This window comes from Strix uralensis, chromosome 18 (assembly GCF_047716275.1).
Source record: "Strix uralensis isolate ZFMK-TIS-50842 chromosome 18, bStrUra1, whole genome shotgun sequence".
Taxonomy (NCBI): domain Eukaryota; kingdom Metazoa; phylum Chordata; class Aves; order Strigiformes; family Strigidae; genus Strix; species Strix uralensis.
Genome location: NC_133989.1, coordinates 541,289 through 555,739, shown reverse-complemented (window position 1 = coordinate 555,739; position 14,451 = coordinate 541,289). Strand labels below are relative to the sequence as shown.

The 14,451-nt window shown below is 70.1% G+C and overlaps 3 protein-coding genes across 5 annotated transcripts; 1 reads left to right on the top strand and 2 right to left on the bottom strand.

The window, feature by feature from the left end:
- Positions 1–87: 87 nt before the first annotated feature.
- NEURL2 (neuralized E3 ubiquitin protein ligase 2) lies at positions 88–3,322 on the bottom strand. Of its 3 annotated transcripts, none has more exons than XM_074888327.1 (2): positions 2,351–3,322; positions 88–376 (listed from the first exon to the last, which is right to left on the bottom strand). In XM_074888327.1, the coding sequence occupies exons 1-2, from the start codon at positions 3,028–3,030 to the stop codon at positions 106–108; spliced, it is 951 nt and encodes a 316-aa protein (XP_074744428.1). In that variant the 5' UTR covers positions 3,031–3,322; the 3' UTR covers positions 88–105. The 3 variants fall into 3 exon arrangements, with proteins under 3 accessions (XP_074744428.1, XP_074744429.1, XP_074744430.1); XM_074888328.1 differs by having other exon boundaries at positions 2,355–3,322; XM_074888329.1 differs by lacking the exon at positions 2,351–3,322 and adding an exon at positions 615–1,354.
- Positions 3,323–3,467: 145 nt separating this feature from the next.
- CTSA (cathepsin A) lies at positions 3,468–7,623 on the top strand. The gene is given in 16 exon segments (XM_074888326.1): positions 3,468–3,512; positions 3,514–3,546; positions 3,862–4,019; positions 4,106–4,217; positions 4,322–4,372; positions 4,526–4,612; positions 4,690–4,845; positions 5,108–5,199; positions 5,467–5,551; positions 5,685–5,776; positions 5,975–6,053; positions 6,159–6,307; positions 6,390–6,465; positions 6,560–6,649; positions 6,751–6,852; positions 6,965–7,623. Coding segments are annotated over 16 exon segments (1,476 nt in total). The 5' UTR covers positions 3,468–3,482; the 3' UTR covers positions 7,049–7,623.
- Positions 7,624–7,918: 295 nt separating this feature from the next.
- On the bottom strand, positions 7,919–12,181 carry PLTP (phospholipid transfer protein). Its single transcript, XM_074888475.1, has 16 exons — positions 12,055–12,181; positions 11,230–11,345; positions 10,964–11,063; positions 10,751–10,879; positions 10,457–10,612; positions 10,226–10,289; positions 10,035–10,098; positions 9,827–9,918; positions 9,520–9,696; positions 9,337–9,396; positions 9,074–9,235; positions 8,862–8,929; positions 8,740–8,782; positions 8,530–8,593; positions 8,363–8,439; positions 7,919–8,257 (listed from the first exon to the last, which is right to left on the bottom strand). The coding sequence occupies exons 2-16, from the start codon at positions 11,336–11,338 to the stop codon at positions 8,117–8,119; spliced, it is 1,506 nt and encodes a 501-aa protein (XP_074744576.1). The 5' UTR covers positions 11,339–11,345; positions 12,055–12,181; the 3' UTR covers positions 7,919–8,116.
- Between the last annotated feature and the right edge of the window lie 2,270 nt (positions 12,182–14,451).

The window sequence follows — 14,451 nt, the reverse complement described above, 5'->3', positions numbered from 1 at the left end:
CCCCACCAGCCTCCCGCTGCGGGCCCCTCGCCACGCGGGAACCAACGCTTGCTGCTCCGTGGGCCGGCACCCCCGCAGCGCGCTCGCTTGTTGGCTGGAAGTGCTTTATTGCTCACTCTGACCCGCAGCCACCTGCGCCGAGGGGGGTCCCGCCACCACGCTGCTCACGCTGTCGTGGCGAGGGGGCAGCCGGGGGCAGGGATCCCACCCGCCGGTGGGGCTGTCGGCACGGGGGGTGGCTGGGGCAGCGCCCTGATGCCTCACTCGTGTTGGCAGAAGCTCTTCAGCGGCGGGGGCAGGTCCAGGCCATCGATGGCCAGGCGGTGGACGATGTGCTTCTGGATGACGAGCCGGCAGAGCGTCTGCAGGGAGGGAACTGGGGGAGAACAGAAAGAAGCCACTGAGCTGCCGAGTCGCCGGCGAGGCTGAGAGCAGAGGGCTCTGGGGGAGACGGGCCCCGATGGTCTGTGTTTTGGGGCTTGCTCTCCAGCAGGAGCAGGCACCGTCTGCCCCGGCTGCACGGGAGAGCTGGTGCCAGCGCGGGGCCGTGGGCAGTGAACCTCCCCCCGTTACTTGGAGGCAGGCGGGCGGGCGGTGCCCGAGCTGTGCCTTACCGTGGCTGGTTTGCCTTTGTTTTCTCTGGGGGCTGCTGAGCAGCTCTCCAGGGTCTCACATCCCCATGCTGCGCTTTCCTTTCATCCCACTCCCTTGGTCCGCTCCAGGCCGGGGCTGCGGGGACGGCTCCCGTGATGCCTTTGAGGCCACCCTCTCGTGAGCCGTTCCCGTGGCCGTGCGCGGGCTCTGCCCTGTTCCCGCTCCTGTGACACGCGCCCTGGGGGATTCCTCTTGCCCGAGCCCTGTGTGGCCCGGCAGCGCTGGTGCAATTAGCTGTGGCCCAGACTCCGGCGCAGCCCGTGGGCCTCGGTTCATCTGCAGCCTCCGAGAGCCAAACCTGAGGAGAGCAGCCCAGGGCATCGCGCTCAGACCCGGTCGTTTCGCCTCTCCAGCTGGGGGGCTGGTGCCTGGCAGAGCAGAGCCCAGCCACGCCGGGCCCAGCTGGCTCCCGGCCTCGTGCCGTTCTTGGGTGGCCGCGGTGCTTATCGGCACCTCGGCCTCTCCGGCACCGCATCACATGTTGCTCAGCCGCTTGCTCCTGGGTTTCACTTCACCAGCCGGACCCCGGCTGGGGACGGAACCACGCTGAGGTGGATTTTTAAGCCCTGCGGAAGTGTTGCAGAAACCGGAGCTGCTGAAATCTTGGTGGAGGGGAGGAACCCAGATTGTGCCTCCGTGGCGGTGCCCGTGCCAGCCGCAGCGCTCGTGGGGACCCACGGCGGGGAGGGGGGCAGCTCTCCTCGAGGTACGTGCTCCCCACGCGAGTCCCTCGCGAGCAGCCGGGGTCGGGGCTGGGCCCTCCAAGGGGCTCAGTGGCCTCCTGACACGCAGTCCCGGGGCGGGGGGTTGCAGCGGCCGGGCATGTTTAACCTCCCTGCTTGGATAATGCGGCTCGCGGCAGCTGGCAGGGAGAACCCCGGATTTCAGCCTTGAATTTCCCAGATCCTTGGAAATCCCAGATTTTAGCCTTGAAACAGAAGCGGCTGAACTTTGCACCAGCGAGAAGCGGGGGGTGGCCAGGGGCAGCTGGCACCCAGGCGCCAGCTCTCCCGTCCCTCACCTAATCAGCATCTGCTGATTTTTCCAGTATGCTGCTAATTAACACTAATTAGCCTGACTCCTCAGTGACCAGCACCAGCTTTCCCAGCCCCTCCCCAGCCGGCTGAGGGATGCCAGGTATGGCCCAATCGCCGACGGCATCACGGGGTGTCTGCCCGGGGCGCCTCGTGGCCGGGCACGGGGTGGCTGCCGGGGTGGGCGGCGGGCGCAGCCGGATGTTTTGATGCCCGGGCAGGACGTTGCTGCGGCTCCGGGCTGCCGCGGGGCGGGGGTGGGCACGGCGGGGGTGGGCAGGGGCTCCCCAGCCCCCAGGAAGCAGCTCCGGTCAGGGGTGTCCCTCTGGCCAGGGCTGAGTGTGGCACTGCCAGGGGGGCTCAGCTCCGCCGTCCCGCAGCCCCTGCTCTGGGGCAGCCCAGAACACCCCCTGCCATCGCTCTGTTTGCGAGGGGTGTCCAGGCTGGGCTCTCCCCGGCCTCCCCCGGCAGACCTTTCAGCAGACGCTGCCCAGGGGGTCTCGCCCGTGCTCCGCCAGGGCTCTCCTGTGCCCGCTGCCCCCTGTCCCTCTGCCCATGGCACGCGCTGACACTCCCACCGTTGGGGACTTTGGGGTGACCCTGCCGGAGCCCCCCCCGGCTCCTGGCCCGTGCAGAACGTGCCCCAGGGAGGGGACGGGTACCTACAGCCGTATTCCACCGGGATGACCCGGACGGTCTTGGTGGAGGCAAAGACGTCGACGACGGCGTAGAGCGGGCGGGCGGCGGGCAGGCGCCTGGCGCTGGGCCCCATGTCCTCGCCGTTGATGACGATGTGCATGTCGGCGGTGCCGTCGGGCTGCGGGGCGTACAGCACACCGATGCGGCTGCGCCGGGCGGTGGCGGGCAGCACGTTCATCTTGTAGAGGTCGTCCAGGATGTGGCTGTAGCGCCCGGGCCGGCTGCGCCCCACCAGCGTGTCGCGGGGGATCCACACCCGCTCGATCAGCAGGAAGGGATCCCCGGAGGGGCTCCACGCCGGCGCCTCCTCCCCGTCCACTGTGACGCGGTTGTGGCTCCGCGTGATGGCGAACACCCAGGTGTCCCCCATGTTGACCAGGTCCGGCAGCGAGTACTCGGGCACCACCTCCAGGCTCTGGGGGTCGTGGGCCGTCAGCCCCACGCGCAGGTGCCCGCACCAGCCCAGCTCCTTCTCCTCGATCTCCACCAGGAAGATCTGCCCGGGCGCCAGCGGCTCCTGGCTGAAGCAGAGCCCGTTGGCGAAGCTCTCCACGCGCGTGGCCCGCGTGCGCGAGGCGTCCAGCCGGACGTTGGCGCCGTGGACGTGGTGGAAGCGCGCGGCGAAGCGGCACCGGGCAGCCATCGCCGCCGCGGCTATTTTTAACCGTCCCCGTCCCAGCTGCTGCGAGGCGGTGACAGCCCCGCGGGGCAGGGACGGCTCGGAGGGGTCCTAGTGCCGCGGCGGGGGCGGGAGGGGACCCCAACCGGCCTGGCGGTGCCCAGCGGCCCCTGGCGGTGCCCGGCGGTGCCCGGTGGTGCCCGGTGGTCCCTGGCAGTGCCTGGCTGTGCCCATCAGGCACCGACCCCCCGTCCCCCCTCGCTGCCGTGGGGGCTGAGGGCTCTCCCCGGGCCGGCTCCCCCGCCCCCCCACCCCGGGCCTGTGCTCCCCCCGGGACACCCCCCCCGCCCCCGCGAGCCGCGGGGCCGGGGCCGCTCCCACGTGCGGCCTCGGGAGCGGGGCAGGGTCCGGCCGCCCCCGGGGTGCTGATTGGCCGCCGCCAGGCCCCGCCCCACTCACGTGATCACCGCGGTCATATGGGCGGGTGTCATGTGCCCGCCGGGGTCGGCGCCTGCGAGAGCCGCGCCGGGAGCGGCTGGGGTCAGCCGGGGGGGGGACACCGGGCAGGACCGGCCCCGGGGGAGCGGAGCCGGGGGGTGGACACCGGGCGGGACCGGCCCCGGGGGAGCAGAGCCGGGGGCGGGGGGACACCGGGCGGGACCGGCCCCGGGGGAGCGGAGCCGGGGGGGGGACACCGGGCGGGACCGGCCCCGGGGGAGCGGAGCCGGGGGGGGGACACTGGGCGGGACCGGCCCCAGGGGAGCGGGGCGCGGGGCCGGCCCCGGGGCAGCCGCGGCGTTCGCGGTCGTTCCAGGCCGACAGCGCCCCGACCTCCCCTCCCGCTCCCCCCCGCAGATGGGGCTGGTGCTGCTGTGCGCGATGCTGCTGGGGCTGGGCTGGGCCGCCCCGACGGGCCACGAAGTGACCTTCCTGCCCGGGCTGGGCAAGCAGCCCGCCTTCCGGCACTTCTCGGGCTACCTGTGCGCCGGGCCGGGCAAGCACCTGCACTACTGGTAGGTGGGGCCGGGGCCGCGAGGGGGGACCAGGGCCGGGAGGGGGCTCGAGCGGCTGCCGGGCCCTGACGGCCGTGTGTCCGCAGGTTTGTGGAGGCCCAGAGCAACCCCCAGAGCAGCCCCTTGGTGCTGTGGCTGAACGGCGGCCCCGGCTGCAGCTCCATGGAGGGTTTCCTGAAGGAGCACGGCCCCTTCCTGGTCAGTAGCCGCAGCCGCCCCGGGGCTCAGGGTTGCAGGGCGTGAGCCGTCCCATTGGGGCCAGCCCGGCCGTGCCCACCGGTCGCTGCCTTCTGCTTCCCCAGATCCAGCCCGACGGCATCACGCTGAAGTACAACGACTATGCCTGGAACAAGGTACGGGCGCGGCCCCCCACGGCCCCGGGGAACCGGCTCAGGGTTCCTCTTGCCCTCCCTCTCCGCAGAGCGCAGCCCCCCGCCTCGCCGAGCCGGGATGGGAGGGGATGGGGGGGTCTCCCCTGATCTCCAGCTCCTCTGCCGTCCCCCCAGATTGCCAACGTGCTCTACCTGGAGTCTCCCGCTGGTGTCGGCTTCTCGTACTCCGAGGACAAGAAATACGCCACAAATGACACCGAGGCGAGTGACCCAGGCTGCTGGGGGGGACCCGCCTCCTCCTGCCTCACTGCCTGACCCCCGGCCCCTCCTGCCCACAGGTCGCTCACAACAACTATCTGGCGCTGAAGGATTTCCTCCGGCTCTTCCCCGAGTACTCCAAGAACGATCTCTTCCTCACGGGGGAGAGCTACGGGGGGATCTACATCCCCACGCTGGCCGAGTGGGTGATGCAGGACCCCAGCCTCAACCTGAAGGTGCGTGGCCGGGTGCGGGGCTCGGCGTGGTGCTGGGGGGTGACGGGCCACAGGGCGGGTCTGGCCCTGGGGCCTTTCATCCTCTGCTGGCAGCGGCTGCCGGCAGACGTGTCCGTCCGTGCCGCGGGACGAGGGGAGCGTTCTCAGGCGCCCCCGACCCTTCCTGTTCCTGCTGCAGAGTAAACAGCGCCACATCTGCTTCCTGCCGCTGCCCGGTGGGGAGCTGCAATACAACAGAGCTGTTTTTCTTCTTGCCTCGCAGGGAATCGCTGTGGGAAACGGCCTCTCATCCTACGAGATCAACGACAACTCCCTGGTTTACTTCGCCTACTACCACGGGCTGCTGGGGACCGAGTAAGAGGAGGGGGAGCGCTGCCGCCAGACGCGCCGTCCCTGTGCGAGCAGGACGGGGGCACGGCCCGGGGTGGGAGTCCGTGGCGTGTGGGATGAGGGGAGATCCCAGCCTGACATGGGCCAGCAGCTGGGCTGTGGAGGTGGCCCCTCACCCGGGGCAGCTCATGTGGGTGCATTTGTTTGTGGGGTGCTGGGCCACGGCTGCCGGCTTTGTGCCGGTGTCGCTGTCTGGGCTGCGTGGTCCAAGTCCCCCGTCCCCGCCCACAGGCTGTGGAAGGACTTGCAGGCCTTCTGCTGCTCCCAGGGCAAGTGCAACTTCCACGACAGCTCCAACCTGAACTGCACGCTCAAGGTGAGGGGTGATGGAGCCCCCGAGCACGTGCCCAGCACCGCTGTCTGCGAGCAGCGCCCGCCTGCCTCCGGATGGGCCCATGGCCCCTCGAGCGTCCTGCTGAGTCCCAAACCCTTCCTGCGGCTCATTGCAGATGGAGGAGATGATTCAGATCGTAGAGGAGTCCGGCCTCAACATCTACAACCTCTACGCACCGTGTGATGGTGGCGTCCCTGGGAGCCTGAGGTGAGAGTGGCCCCAGGGAAAAGGGGTCTCGGGGCAGCGGCTGCGCTGGGGCGCAGGGTCCTGGCTGGCGGAGGGACGTGGCTCCCACTGGGACGGGGGGGCTGTGTCTGGCCGCTGCCGAGGACCCCCCCGGGGAGGGCCCCGAGCCCTTGTTCCTCCAGCGCTTTCAGCCCATCCCCGCGCTCGCTCCGGCTGCAGGTACGATGGTGAATATCTCGTCACGCACGACCTGGGCAACTCCTTCATCCGGATGCCGCTGAGGTTCTCCTGGCGGCAGGTGAGCCCGGGCTGCTGGGCCGCGAGTGTCCTCGACGCTGCCCACAGGCAGGGAGCGGCGGCACTGGGTGCTGCTGTGGCAGGGACTCTCCCAATTCTCCCCCAGAACCTGCTCCGGATGCCGGTAGCTCGGAAGAGGGTCCGGATGGACCCTCCCTGCACCAACTCCACAGCCCTGAGCATGTACCTGAACTCCCCGGGGGTGCGGAGGGCTCTCCACATCTCCCCCGCTGCCGCCGAGTGGCAGGTGTGCAGGTGAGCGAGCTGCGGCCGTGGGGGACGGTCGGGGCCAGGGGCGGCCGCCAGCGCCCGCCTGACACCAGCGCTTCCTCCGCAGCTTCGAGGTCAACCGCGGCTACAAGCGCCTGTTCATGCAGATGAACGACCAGTACCTGAAGCTGCTCGGGGCCACGGTGCGTGTTGGGGGGAGCCCCCCAGGCCCTGGGACCGGCTCGGCCAAACCGGCCTCCTGCCCCGCGAAACTCTCACGCTGCGTCTGCTCTGCAGAAATATCGGATCCTGGTGTACAATGGGGACGTTGACATGGCCTGCAACTTCCTCGGGGACCAGTGGTTCGTGGACTCCCTGTGCCAGAAGGTAAATGGGCAGTGCAGGGCCTGGGCCAGGATGGCCACCAGCCACGTGCCGGGGCTGGCCGCGGCGGGAGCGCAGCGCTGAGGGCGCTGTGCTGGTCCCAGGTGCAGGTCGCTCGCCGGCCCTGGCTCTACACCGAAGGAGGCGAGAACCAGATCGGGGGTTTCGTGAAGGAGTTCACCAACATCGCCTTCCTCACTGTCAAGGTAGGGCCGTGGGGCCGGGGCTACCAGCTGTGGGCGGGCGCGCCGGACAGCGGTGCCGCGGTGCTGGGCAGCTCCACAGCCAGCCCTGACCCGCCGCCCCCGTTGTCTGCAGGGAGCCGGGCACATGGTGCCCACGGACCGGCCGCTCGCCGCCTTCACCATGTTCAGCCACTTCATTAAGAACGAGCCCTATTAGGAGCTGGGGGGGCAGCGCCGGGCGCCCCAGCTGCCCTCGTGCCCGGCTCCTCCCGCGCAGCCCCTCCTCACCGCAGCTCGGCTGCGCCCCGGCTCCAGCACCATGAAACGGGTCACCCTGCGGCCAGGGGGGCTCCCCCCAGCCCGCGGGACGGCAGCCGGCTGGACGTGGCACACGGCAGCGGTGGGGGGGGACGGGGAGCCCCGGGGGCTCCCCCCTTGCTGGGTGAGGCGTCGTGCCCCCACCACAGCTGTCTCCTCGCTTGTGGCTTCTTGTCTCGCCCCCTCGCTGTCCGGGGCGGCAGCTGCTTCCCTCTGGGCAGGGAATGGGCCCCAACCACTCCCCCGTGGCCCCCACACACATGCAGCCTGGGCAGGGCCCGCGGCGGCTGCCCCCCAGGAGGAAAGCGCGGCTCTCGGGGGGCTGCGGGCAGCGGGGTGCTGCTCCAGGGGCTTCCCGCCCCCTTCCCGCTGCTCCCCTGTCCAATCCCGGCGAAGGAGGCTTCACCGTGGAGACAAAGACAACCCCGCCACCCCTCACTGCCTGGGAACTCGCAATAAACTCTCTGAACAAGGCGGTTCTGCCCCTCATTGCCCAGCTCCCCCCACCACTCCGCTCTCCCCCCCCTTTGCTTCCCACCACGCGCCCAGGATCCAGTGGAGGCGAGTGCCCACGCGTGGTGCTGGGGAGCCAGGGCCTGCAGCCCCCTTGCTGCGGGGGGTCCCCAGGGCCTGGGAACAGCCCCGTTGAGCTGGGAAGAGCAGCAGCTCTGAGCCGCAGCTGCCTCCCGAGGGCCTGTCGCCTCCTTCCCCCCCCTCCCCATGTGCAGTCCTGTGTGGTTCCAGCCTCCAAGCGACGAGGCCACGCGGGTTGGCGTCGAGCGGTTTATTTGTGTAAGGAGAAGGGGCGCAGCAGGGCTTCCCAGAGCCACCGTCTCCGCCTTGCTGCTACCCCCCAGGGCACGGGCGCTGCAGGACGCACCGGGGAAGCTGCTTCCTACCTCCAGTCTCCGGGTCCAGCCCAGGATCTGCCCTCGGTGCGAGGTGAAGGAGCGGGCGAGGAGAAGAGCTAGAGCGGGTGGGGGTCTGCGCTGGGCTCAGCGGGCCACGGGCTGGGGTAGGCAGGGGCCGTAGGGCCTGGGCGGTATTTCTCAATCACCTCCCGCAGCCCCTTGGAGAAGTGGAGATCAGCTCCCACTGTCAGGAATCCCTGCGAGGAAGAGGAGGAGGAGGGTCAGCGCAAGGCGGGGGTGGCTGCACCCCAGCAGGACACAGTCCCTGTGCCCCCAGGGCCTGTCCCTGTCCCGCCACATACCGCGTGGTTGGTGACCACCTCCCTGGTGAAGTCCATGCCCTCCGGCAGCGGGATCTGCACCCCCTTTTTAGTGCGCTCTGCGGGGAGGGAGAGAGGCAGTGAAGCCCGGCGGTGCCCACCGTTAATGAGGGGCATGATTCTGCTGGTGATGAGGACCGTGATCCTACCGTTAATGAGGGGCATGATCGTCAGCTGCAGCAGCGTCTTCAGTGGGCCCTGGAGTGAGAACAGCTGGGGAGAGGAGCTGGGGTGAGCACAGCGGCACCAGCACCGGGCAGGCTAAAGGGGGGTCCTGCACTGCACAGTCCCCCCCGAGCCATGGCTGGGGGCTGGCAGGGGAGGCCGGAACCCCCCCAGGCTGGCACGGGGCCGCTCACCGCTAGCGACTCCAGCGCAGACTGCTTGGAGTAGATACGAAACCTGCGGAGGGGAGGAAGTGGCCGTGAGCGGAGCGCGGAGGGGGGGACCTGCCCCCCAGCCCCCCCACCACGGGCCGTACCGTCGCAGGTCCAGCTGCACGCGCAGCGCCTTCCCCTGCAGAAACACCCTGGCGCTCAGCTTGGTTTCCTAGGGAGAGCGAGGGCTGAGGCGCAGCCCAGCTGTGCCCACCGTGGCAGGCAGCTGGCCCGGCCGGGCTGCTCCAGCTCCGGGGACACCAGCGCCTTCCCGCGTGGGGTGGGAAACGCTGCTCCCCGCGCAGCCCCCCCTCACCATGGCCACGCTGGAGAGCTGGACGGCGGGGCGGCCCGGCGGCACCAGCGAGATGTTGAGGAAGGCAGAGACGGAGACGGAGGTGCCCGAGGGTTTGATGATGCAGCGCGGGGGAGCCGACACCTGCAGCACCAGCCGCAGGGGCGCGTCCACGGCCGGGCTCTGAGGAGGGCCGGTGAGCCGGAGGCTGGAGCCGGGCAGGGCCACGCTCTGCCCCAGGGGCTCCCCCGGGGCTCCCATCCCCCCCTCGCTGCTCCTCTCACCAGCATGAAGATGGTCCCGAAGAAGGTGGCTCTCAGCAAAACCTCCAGGTCCTTGGGCACCTGCAGGGAGGAGAAACCACCCGAGGGTAAGCGAGCGGTTGCTGTTGATCCCAGCAGAGCTGCTCCCTCGATGGCACCTCCTCTGCCCTCCGTCCCTCCCGCCTGGCAGCAGCCCCCACTCACCTTCTCCCCCTCGAGCTCTATGGCCAGCACGCCCGCCTGGAAGTATGCGTGCATGGCCGAGTCGAAGAAGTACTCGGAGAAGGCAACGTAGACCATGCGCTCGGTCTCCTTGATCACCGGCTCCACCGCATGGTTCTCCAGCTCCTGGTTCTCCCTCGTGCGGGGGAAGAACACGCCCTGGGCCAAGAGCAGGACCCGTTTCTGCAGCCGTAGCGCAGCTCGCCCTGCTCGCCCCGTGGGGCCCAGCCGGCACGGCCGCCCCCCCAGGGATGGCGGGAGGGTTGGCAGGGCTGGAGCTGGAGCTCACCTTGAAGTCTAGGTCGAGGGTGTCCGCGGAGATGGCCGGGTCCCGCAGGAGGGAGTAGTCAATCCCGATGTGTTCATCCACATAGTTCCTCACTGCCAGGGAAGGTGTGTGGCCATGACCACGCCGGGGGCTGTCCGGCCCATCGCTGCCCAGCTCTGCCCTCCCCACGCTGAGCAGGGTCCGGCCCCTTCCCCCGGGCACCACTCACCTGGCACCGTGTCCAGCACGGAGTTCAGCAGCACCAGGCTGGCGTGCTCCAGGGAGGGGCAGATCTGAAAGGCAAGGGGCTGGGTGAGGAGGGGAACCACTCCCGGGTCCAGGTGAGGACCCAGCTCCTGCTGTGGGCCAGGGCAAGGCTGGGCTCCCCCAGGTCCCCCAACTGCCCACGCTCAGCTGTACCTGCTGGCTGAGGAGGAAGCGCATCCCAGTGACGATGAAGGTGCTCAGGAACTCGTAGACCTTCCTGTAGGACACAACAGCCGCTCCGTGGCTGCCTGCCTTCCCCTGCGGCCCCAGCTCTGTCCCTCCACCCCCGAGGGCCCACAGGTGCAGAAAGCAGGGTCGGGGAGCCGTGGATGGGCAGATGTGGTCTGGTGGAGGGCTGGGGCTCGGCGGTGGGGCCGGGGGTACCTGAGCGTGCCCGAGAAGCCTGCGTGCATTCTGGCGATGGAGGCATTGCAGGTGATGTTGGAGATCTTCAGGCGCCCGGCCTCGTCCTTGGCCAGCCGCAGCACCGTGTGGATGTGGACACCATCCGCAGAGGCATTGATGGACCCGATGTCGTAGCTGGAAGTGGGGAAAGAGGATGAGAGGAGCACACAGCTCCTACAGCCGCAGGGCAGGGCACCCACAGCATCCAGCCGAGCAGTGGCCGTGGCCCAGCTGAGGGTAGGCTGGGGCCTGGGGCAGCGGGAGGCAGCTCACAAGAACCAGTAGAGCAGCTGCCTCCGGAAACGCAGGCTGATGGAGGCATTGCTGATGTTGAAGACGAGATGCTGCTGAGGCTGGAAATGCAGGTCAGAAAACGCCAGCTGCAGGTCCATCACCTTGACCCTGCAGGGGAGGGGACAGAGAGGGTCAGACAGACGGATGGACGCAGGGAGCCACGCGCGCGGGGAGCGGGGCAGCAGCACTCACTGGCTGATGTTGTAGTGGAACTGCCCCTCCTTCCCGTGCAGGTCTGACACTGTGATGTTCTGCAGCTCCTGCTCCACGAAGCGCAGCCCCTCCTGCTTCACTGCAAAGCAAAGCGACCCTGGGCTGGCCCCAGCCGCCCTCCTGGCAGCATCCCCCCACGTGCGGGCAGCACAGGCAGGGTCCCAGCCCACAGCCTTACCCAGGAGCAGCGTCCCAACCTGCCTCTTACCCAGGCCCCGGGAGCAGGGTCCCGCCCGGCCCCTTACCCAGGTCCAGCCCCTTGGAGGTAATCCGGATCTTGCAGCCGGGTGGGCTGTGCGAGGAGGTGACCAGCCAGGGCAGGAGGAGGAGGAGGAGGCAGCTGCCGGCAGCCATCTCGCACCTGGAGGCAGAGAGCGGGGTCAGCAGGGGCTGGCCCGGAGGGGCTCACGGGGGACCCTCGGCCACCCTGGGAGGGCGGCGGCTGCTGCCCAAACTGCTCACAGCCCCGGGGCAGGGGAGGGCCCTGAGGAACAGCCCACAGCTCTGCTGCTCCCCACACCCCAAAACCCCCTGATGCCGCCCAGGTCCCCATCGCCTGCAGCCCACGAGCGGCACAGCCCCCACCCGAGGGTGCTGCACACAAGCACCCCCCGCACGGGGCCTGCGGGGCCCTCAGGGTCCCACGTCTCCTGGGAACTCTCACTCCCCTCAGCTTCTGCCGGCCCCAGCAGCGTCCCACCCTGCCCTGAGCGCACCCGGCTCCCAAAACGGCCCGGCGAGGTGTGAGCCCCAGCACCCCGCAGAGCAGGGAGCGCTCTCCTGTGGCGCTGCCCCCCAGCCCCCCCGGGCAGCCCCCCGCCCCACGGAGACGTGCTGCCTGCCCACCCGCGGGGCTGTGAGGGAGCTGGACCCTCCCCACCCAGCAGCAACAGGGAGAGCTCCCTGCCAGACTGCCAGATGGTCCAGGGCTCCCCCCACACCATTTTCCCCCCACTTCTCGGCGAGGACGGGGGACCCTCCTGCCCGGGGCCCAGAGCCGCCATCCTTCCCCGAGGCCATGCGCGGAGCCGGGGTTCGCCTGCACAATGCCGGCCAGTTCGGGTACTTACGGAGGCTTGTCCTCGGCTCCCCTGTTGTGGGGAAGCTGAATCACGTGAAGGGAGGGAGGGAAGGAGAACACCAGTAGCTCCAGGAGTTTCTTCTGAGCCGGCTGAGGTTCCCCTGCCTTTATATATCCCACCAGCTGCCACTCCTTGTGAGCCCACAGCTGGGAGGAGACAGCGGGATGGGGAGGATGAAGGTCCCCCACACGCTGAGCCCCGGCTGCCCGCCAGCACAGGCAGAGTCTGCGGGTCGCTGAGACGCCCCAGCTGCGGGCTGAGCAGGCAGCCTTCCTCCCCCTCCGCAAACGCAGCTCCCCGCGTGTCCTGCACGCATGGCCACGCGCCACGTCCCCAGACCTCCCTGTCAGCGCTCGGCCCTGCGAGGGGCACGCTCACCAGCAGGGTCCGAGGGGTTCGTCATGGTGGGGCAGCCCCCCCCCCCAGTCTGCATTACAAAGCCTCCGCCAGTGCCAAGCCTCCCCAGCTGCCCTCTGCCAGCTCCGGCCCTGCCTGGTGGGGTCTGAGCCAGGGCCAAGCCCCACACAGGCCCCGTGGCCCCAGCTCGTGCCCATCTGTGACGTGAGCCCCAGGCAGAGAAGCTGCTGAGGCTGCCAGCTCCTCAGCGCTGCTCCAACAGCCACTGCCCAGGCCCCTGGCCCAAACCAGGCAGTTTGGGCTCTGCGGGATGTGCCCCTGCCTGGACTTGCCCAGCTTGTTGCCAGCAGCCTGGCAGGCACCGGGGCTCGTAGCATCGTGAGGGGCACAGCCACTGTGGTCCCAGCAGCAGCCACGCTGCCACCCTGCCCCATCCTGTCCCTGCAAAGCGCCCGTCACAGAGAGGACGGGCAGCTCCCCAGGCCGGGGGTTCCCCCCCAGGCCCCCAAGTCCCTGCCTGGGGCAGCTGCCCCTACCACCCCCTTTGGTCGCTTGAGCCTCCTCACGCCAAGGATGGAGGGACAGCTTCGTGCTGTCCCTCTGCAGAGTCCTCTCTCCCCCCCAGGCCACGCAACTGGGGGTTGGTCTGAGCCAGCACTTTGTGCCCCGGGCGATTATCTGTGCTGCAGGGCAGCAGAGCCGGGCTGTGCGGGGCTCGTGCGCCGAACGCAGGGAGACTTGGGAGACTTAGTGCTTACACAGCACTTATCCCTCCAGAACTGCTTTGCCAGCATTAACTCATTACACTGACCCCGCTGCTCTCAGAGCAGAGGACACGACATCTGGGAGAGCGAGCAGGCCGGGCCACTGCTCAGGAAGACAGAAAACCCTGCGGAGAGCCGGGCAGTGAGGACGCTCCAGAGGCAAAGGGTGGGAAGGGGCCCTGTGGCCAGGGGTGACAGCCATGAGCCAGCACCAGCTGCCCAGTGAGGGGCCTGCGGCAGGAGAGGGGCGGCTGCGACCAGGGGCCAGGGTTGCAGCCCCCCCCGGCTGTGAGGGGAGAGCGGAGGCTCCTGCAGCCCCTTCAAGAAGCGGCCCAGCCCGGCAGAAGGCAGGACCCCGTAACCGCCATGTCCTCCCTCCCCGCGCAGTGCTGGACACAGACCGCTCCCGCCGCCCCGCCAGCACCATGCTCTCCCGCAGGGCCCCCGTGCCACGGGCAGCAGGGACACGTCTGCCCCGGCGAGCGCGTGGCCCGGGGCACCGGGACGATGGTGGGCACAGGGGAAACCGCGAGGTGGACCCTGCGGCCGGCTCCAGCCACACTGGGGAGCACGGCCGGGCAGCACCCCAGCGGGCCACGCGGGATGGCAGCCGTGCAGCGGCTCGGGGCGAGGGAGCAGTTCGCCAGGGCCGGCGGAGGGGCACGGCCGCCCGCCTGTGCCCAGCACCCAGCTCCACTGCAAAGTGCCCAGCGGGTGCGGGGCACGGCCAGGCGCCCGCCTGCACAACCATCCCCCCGCACACGGCCACCGCCCGCCCGAAACCTGACCCCGGGGCCACGTTCACAACTAAAGGGACGTGTACGGAGGGACCCCAGAGGGATCCTGTCAGCAGGCGCACGGACAGCCGGCTGCCAGGGGCCGGCCCGCGGGCCGAGGCGTCGGCCGGGAGCGGCCGCTGGGCCCCGCCGGGCGGCGGCAGCCCCGCTGCGGGCACCCCGCGGGGCCGCCGGCACATCAAGGCGCTGCCCCCGCCCTGGGCCCGGCCGCCCCCTCCGCCCCGGCGCCGCCGCGCTTCAAAGGCCCTTTGGTGGCGCCCGCCTGCGGCCTCGCCCCGCCCGTGACGGGAACCGCCCGCGGCGGGCGGGCGGGGCGGCTCCGCAGCGGCCACCGCGGGCCACAATGACAGGCTGCGCGGCCCGAAATAGCGCCGTCGGCGCGGCCCCCCCGGGGACGTCAGCCCCGGCCGTGCCCACCCCGGGGCGGGCCGCCGCCGCGCCACACCAAAGATGGCGCCGGGGCAGGC

Excerpts from the sequence above, each read along its gene's own strand:
- NEURL2 (XM_074888327.1), bottom strand. The coding sequence starts at position 3,030 with ATGGCTGCCCGGTGCCGCTTCGCCGCGCGCTTCCACCACGTCCACGGC. Across the intron at positions 377-2,350 it reads CCGGTGGAATACGGCTGTAG|TTCCCTCCCTGCAGACGCTC; the intron begins GTACCCGTCCCC and ends GTTCTCCCCCAG.
- PLTP (XM_074888475.1), bottom strand. The coding sequence starts at position 11,338 with ATGGCTGCCGGCAGCTGCCTCCTCCTCCTCCTCCTGCCCTGGCTGGTC. Across the intron at positions 10,880-10,963 it reads TTCCACTACAACATCAGCCA|GGTCAAGGTGATGGACCTGC; the intron begins GTGAGTGCTGCT and ends CCTCCCCTGCAG. Across the intron at positions 9,397-9,519 it reads TAGAGCTCGAGGGGGAGAAG|GTGCCCAAGGACCTGGAGGT; the intron begins GTGAGTGGGGGC and ends TCCTCCCTGCAG.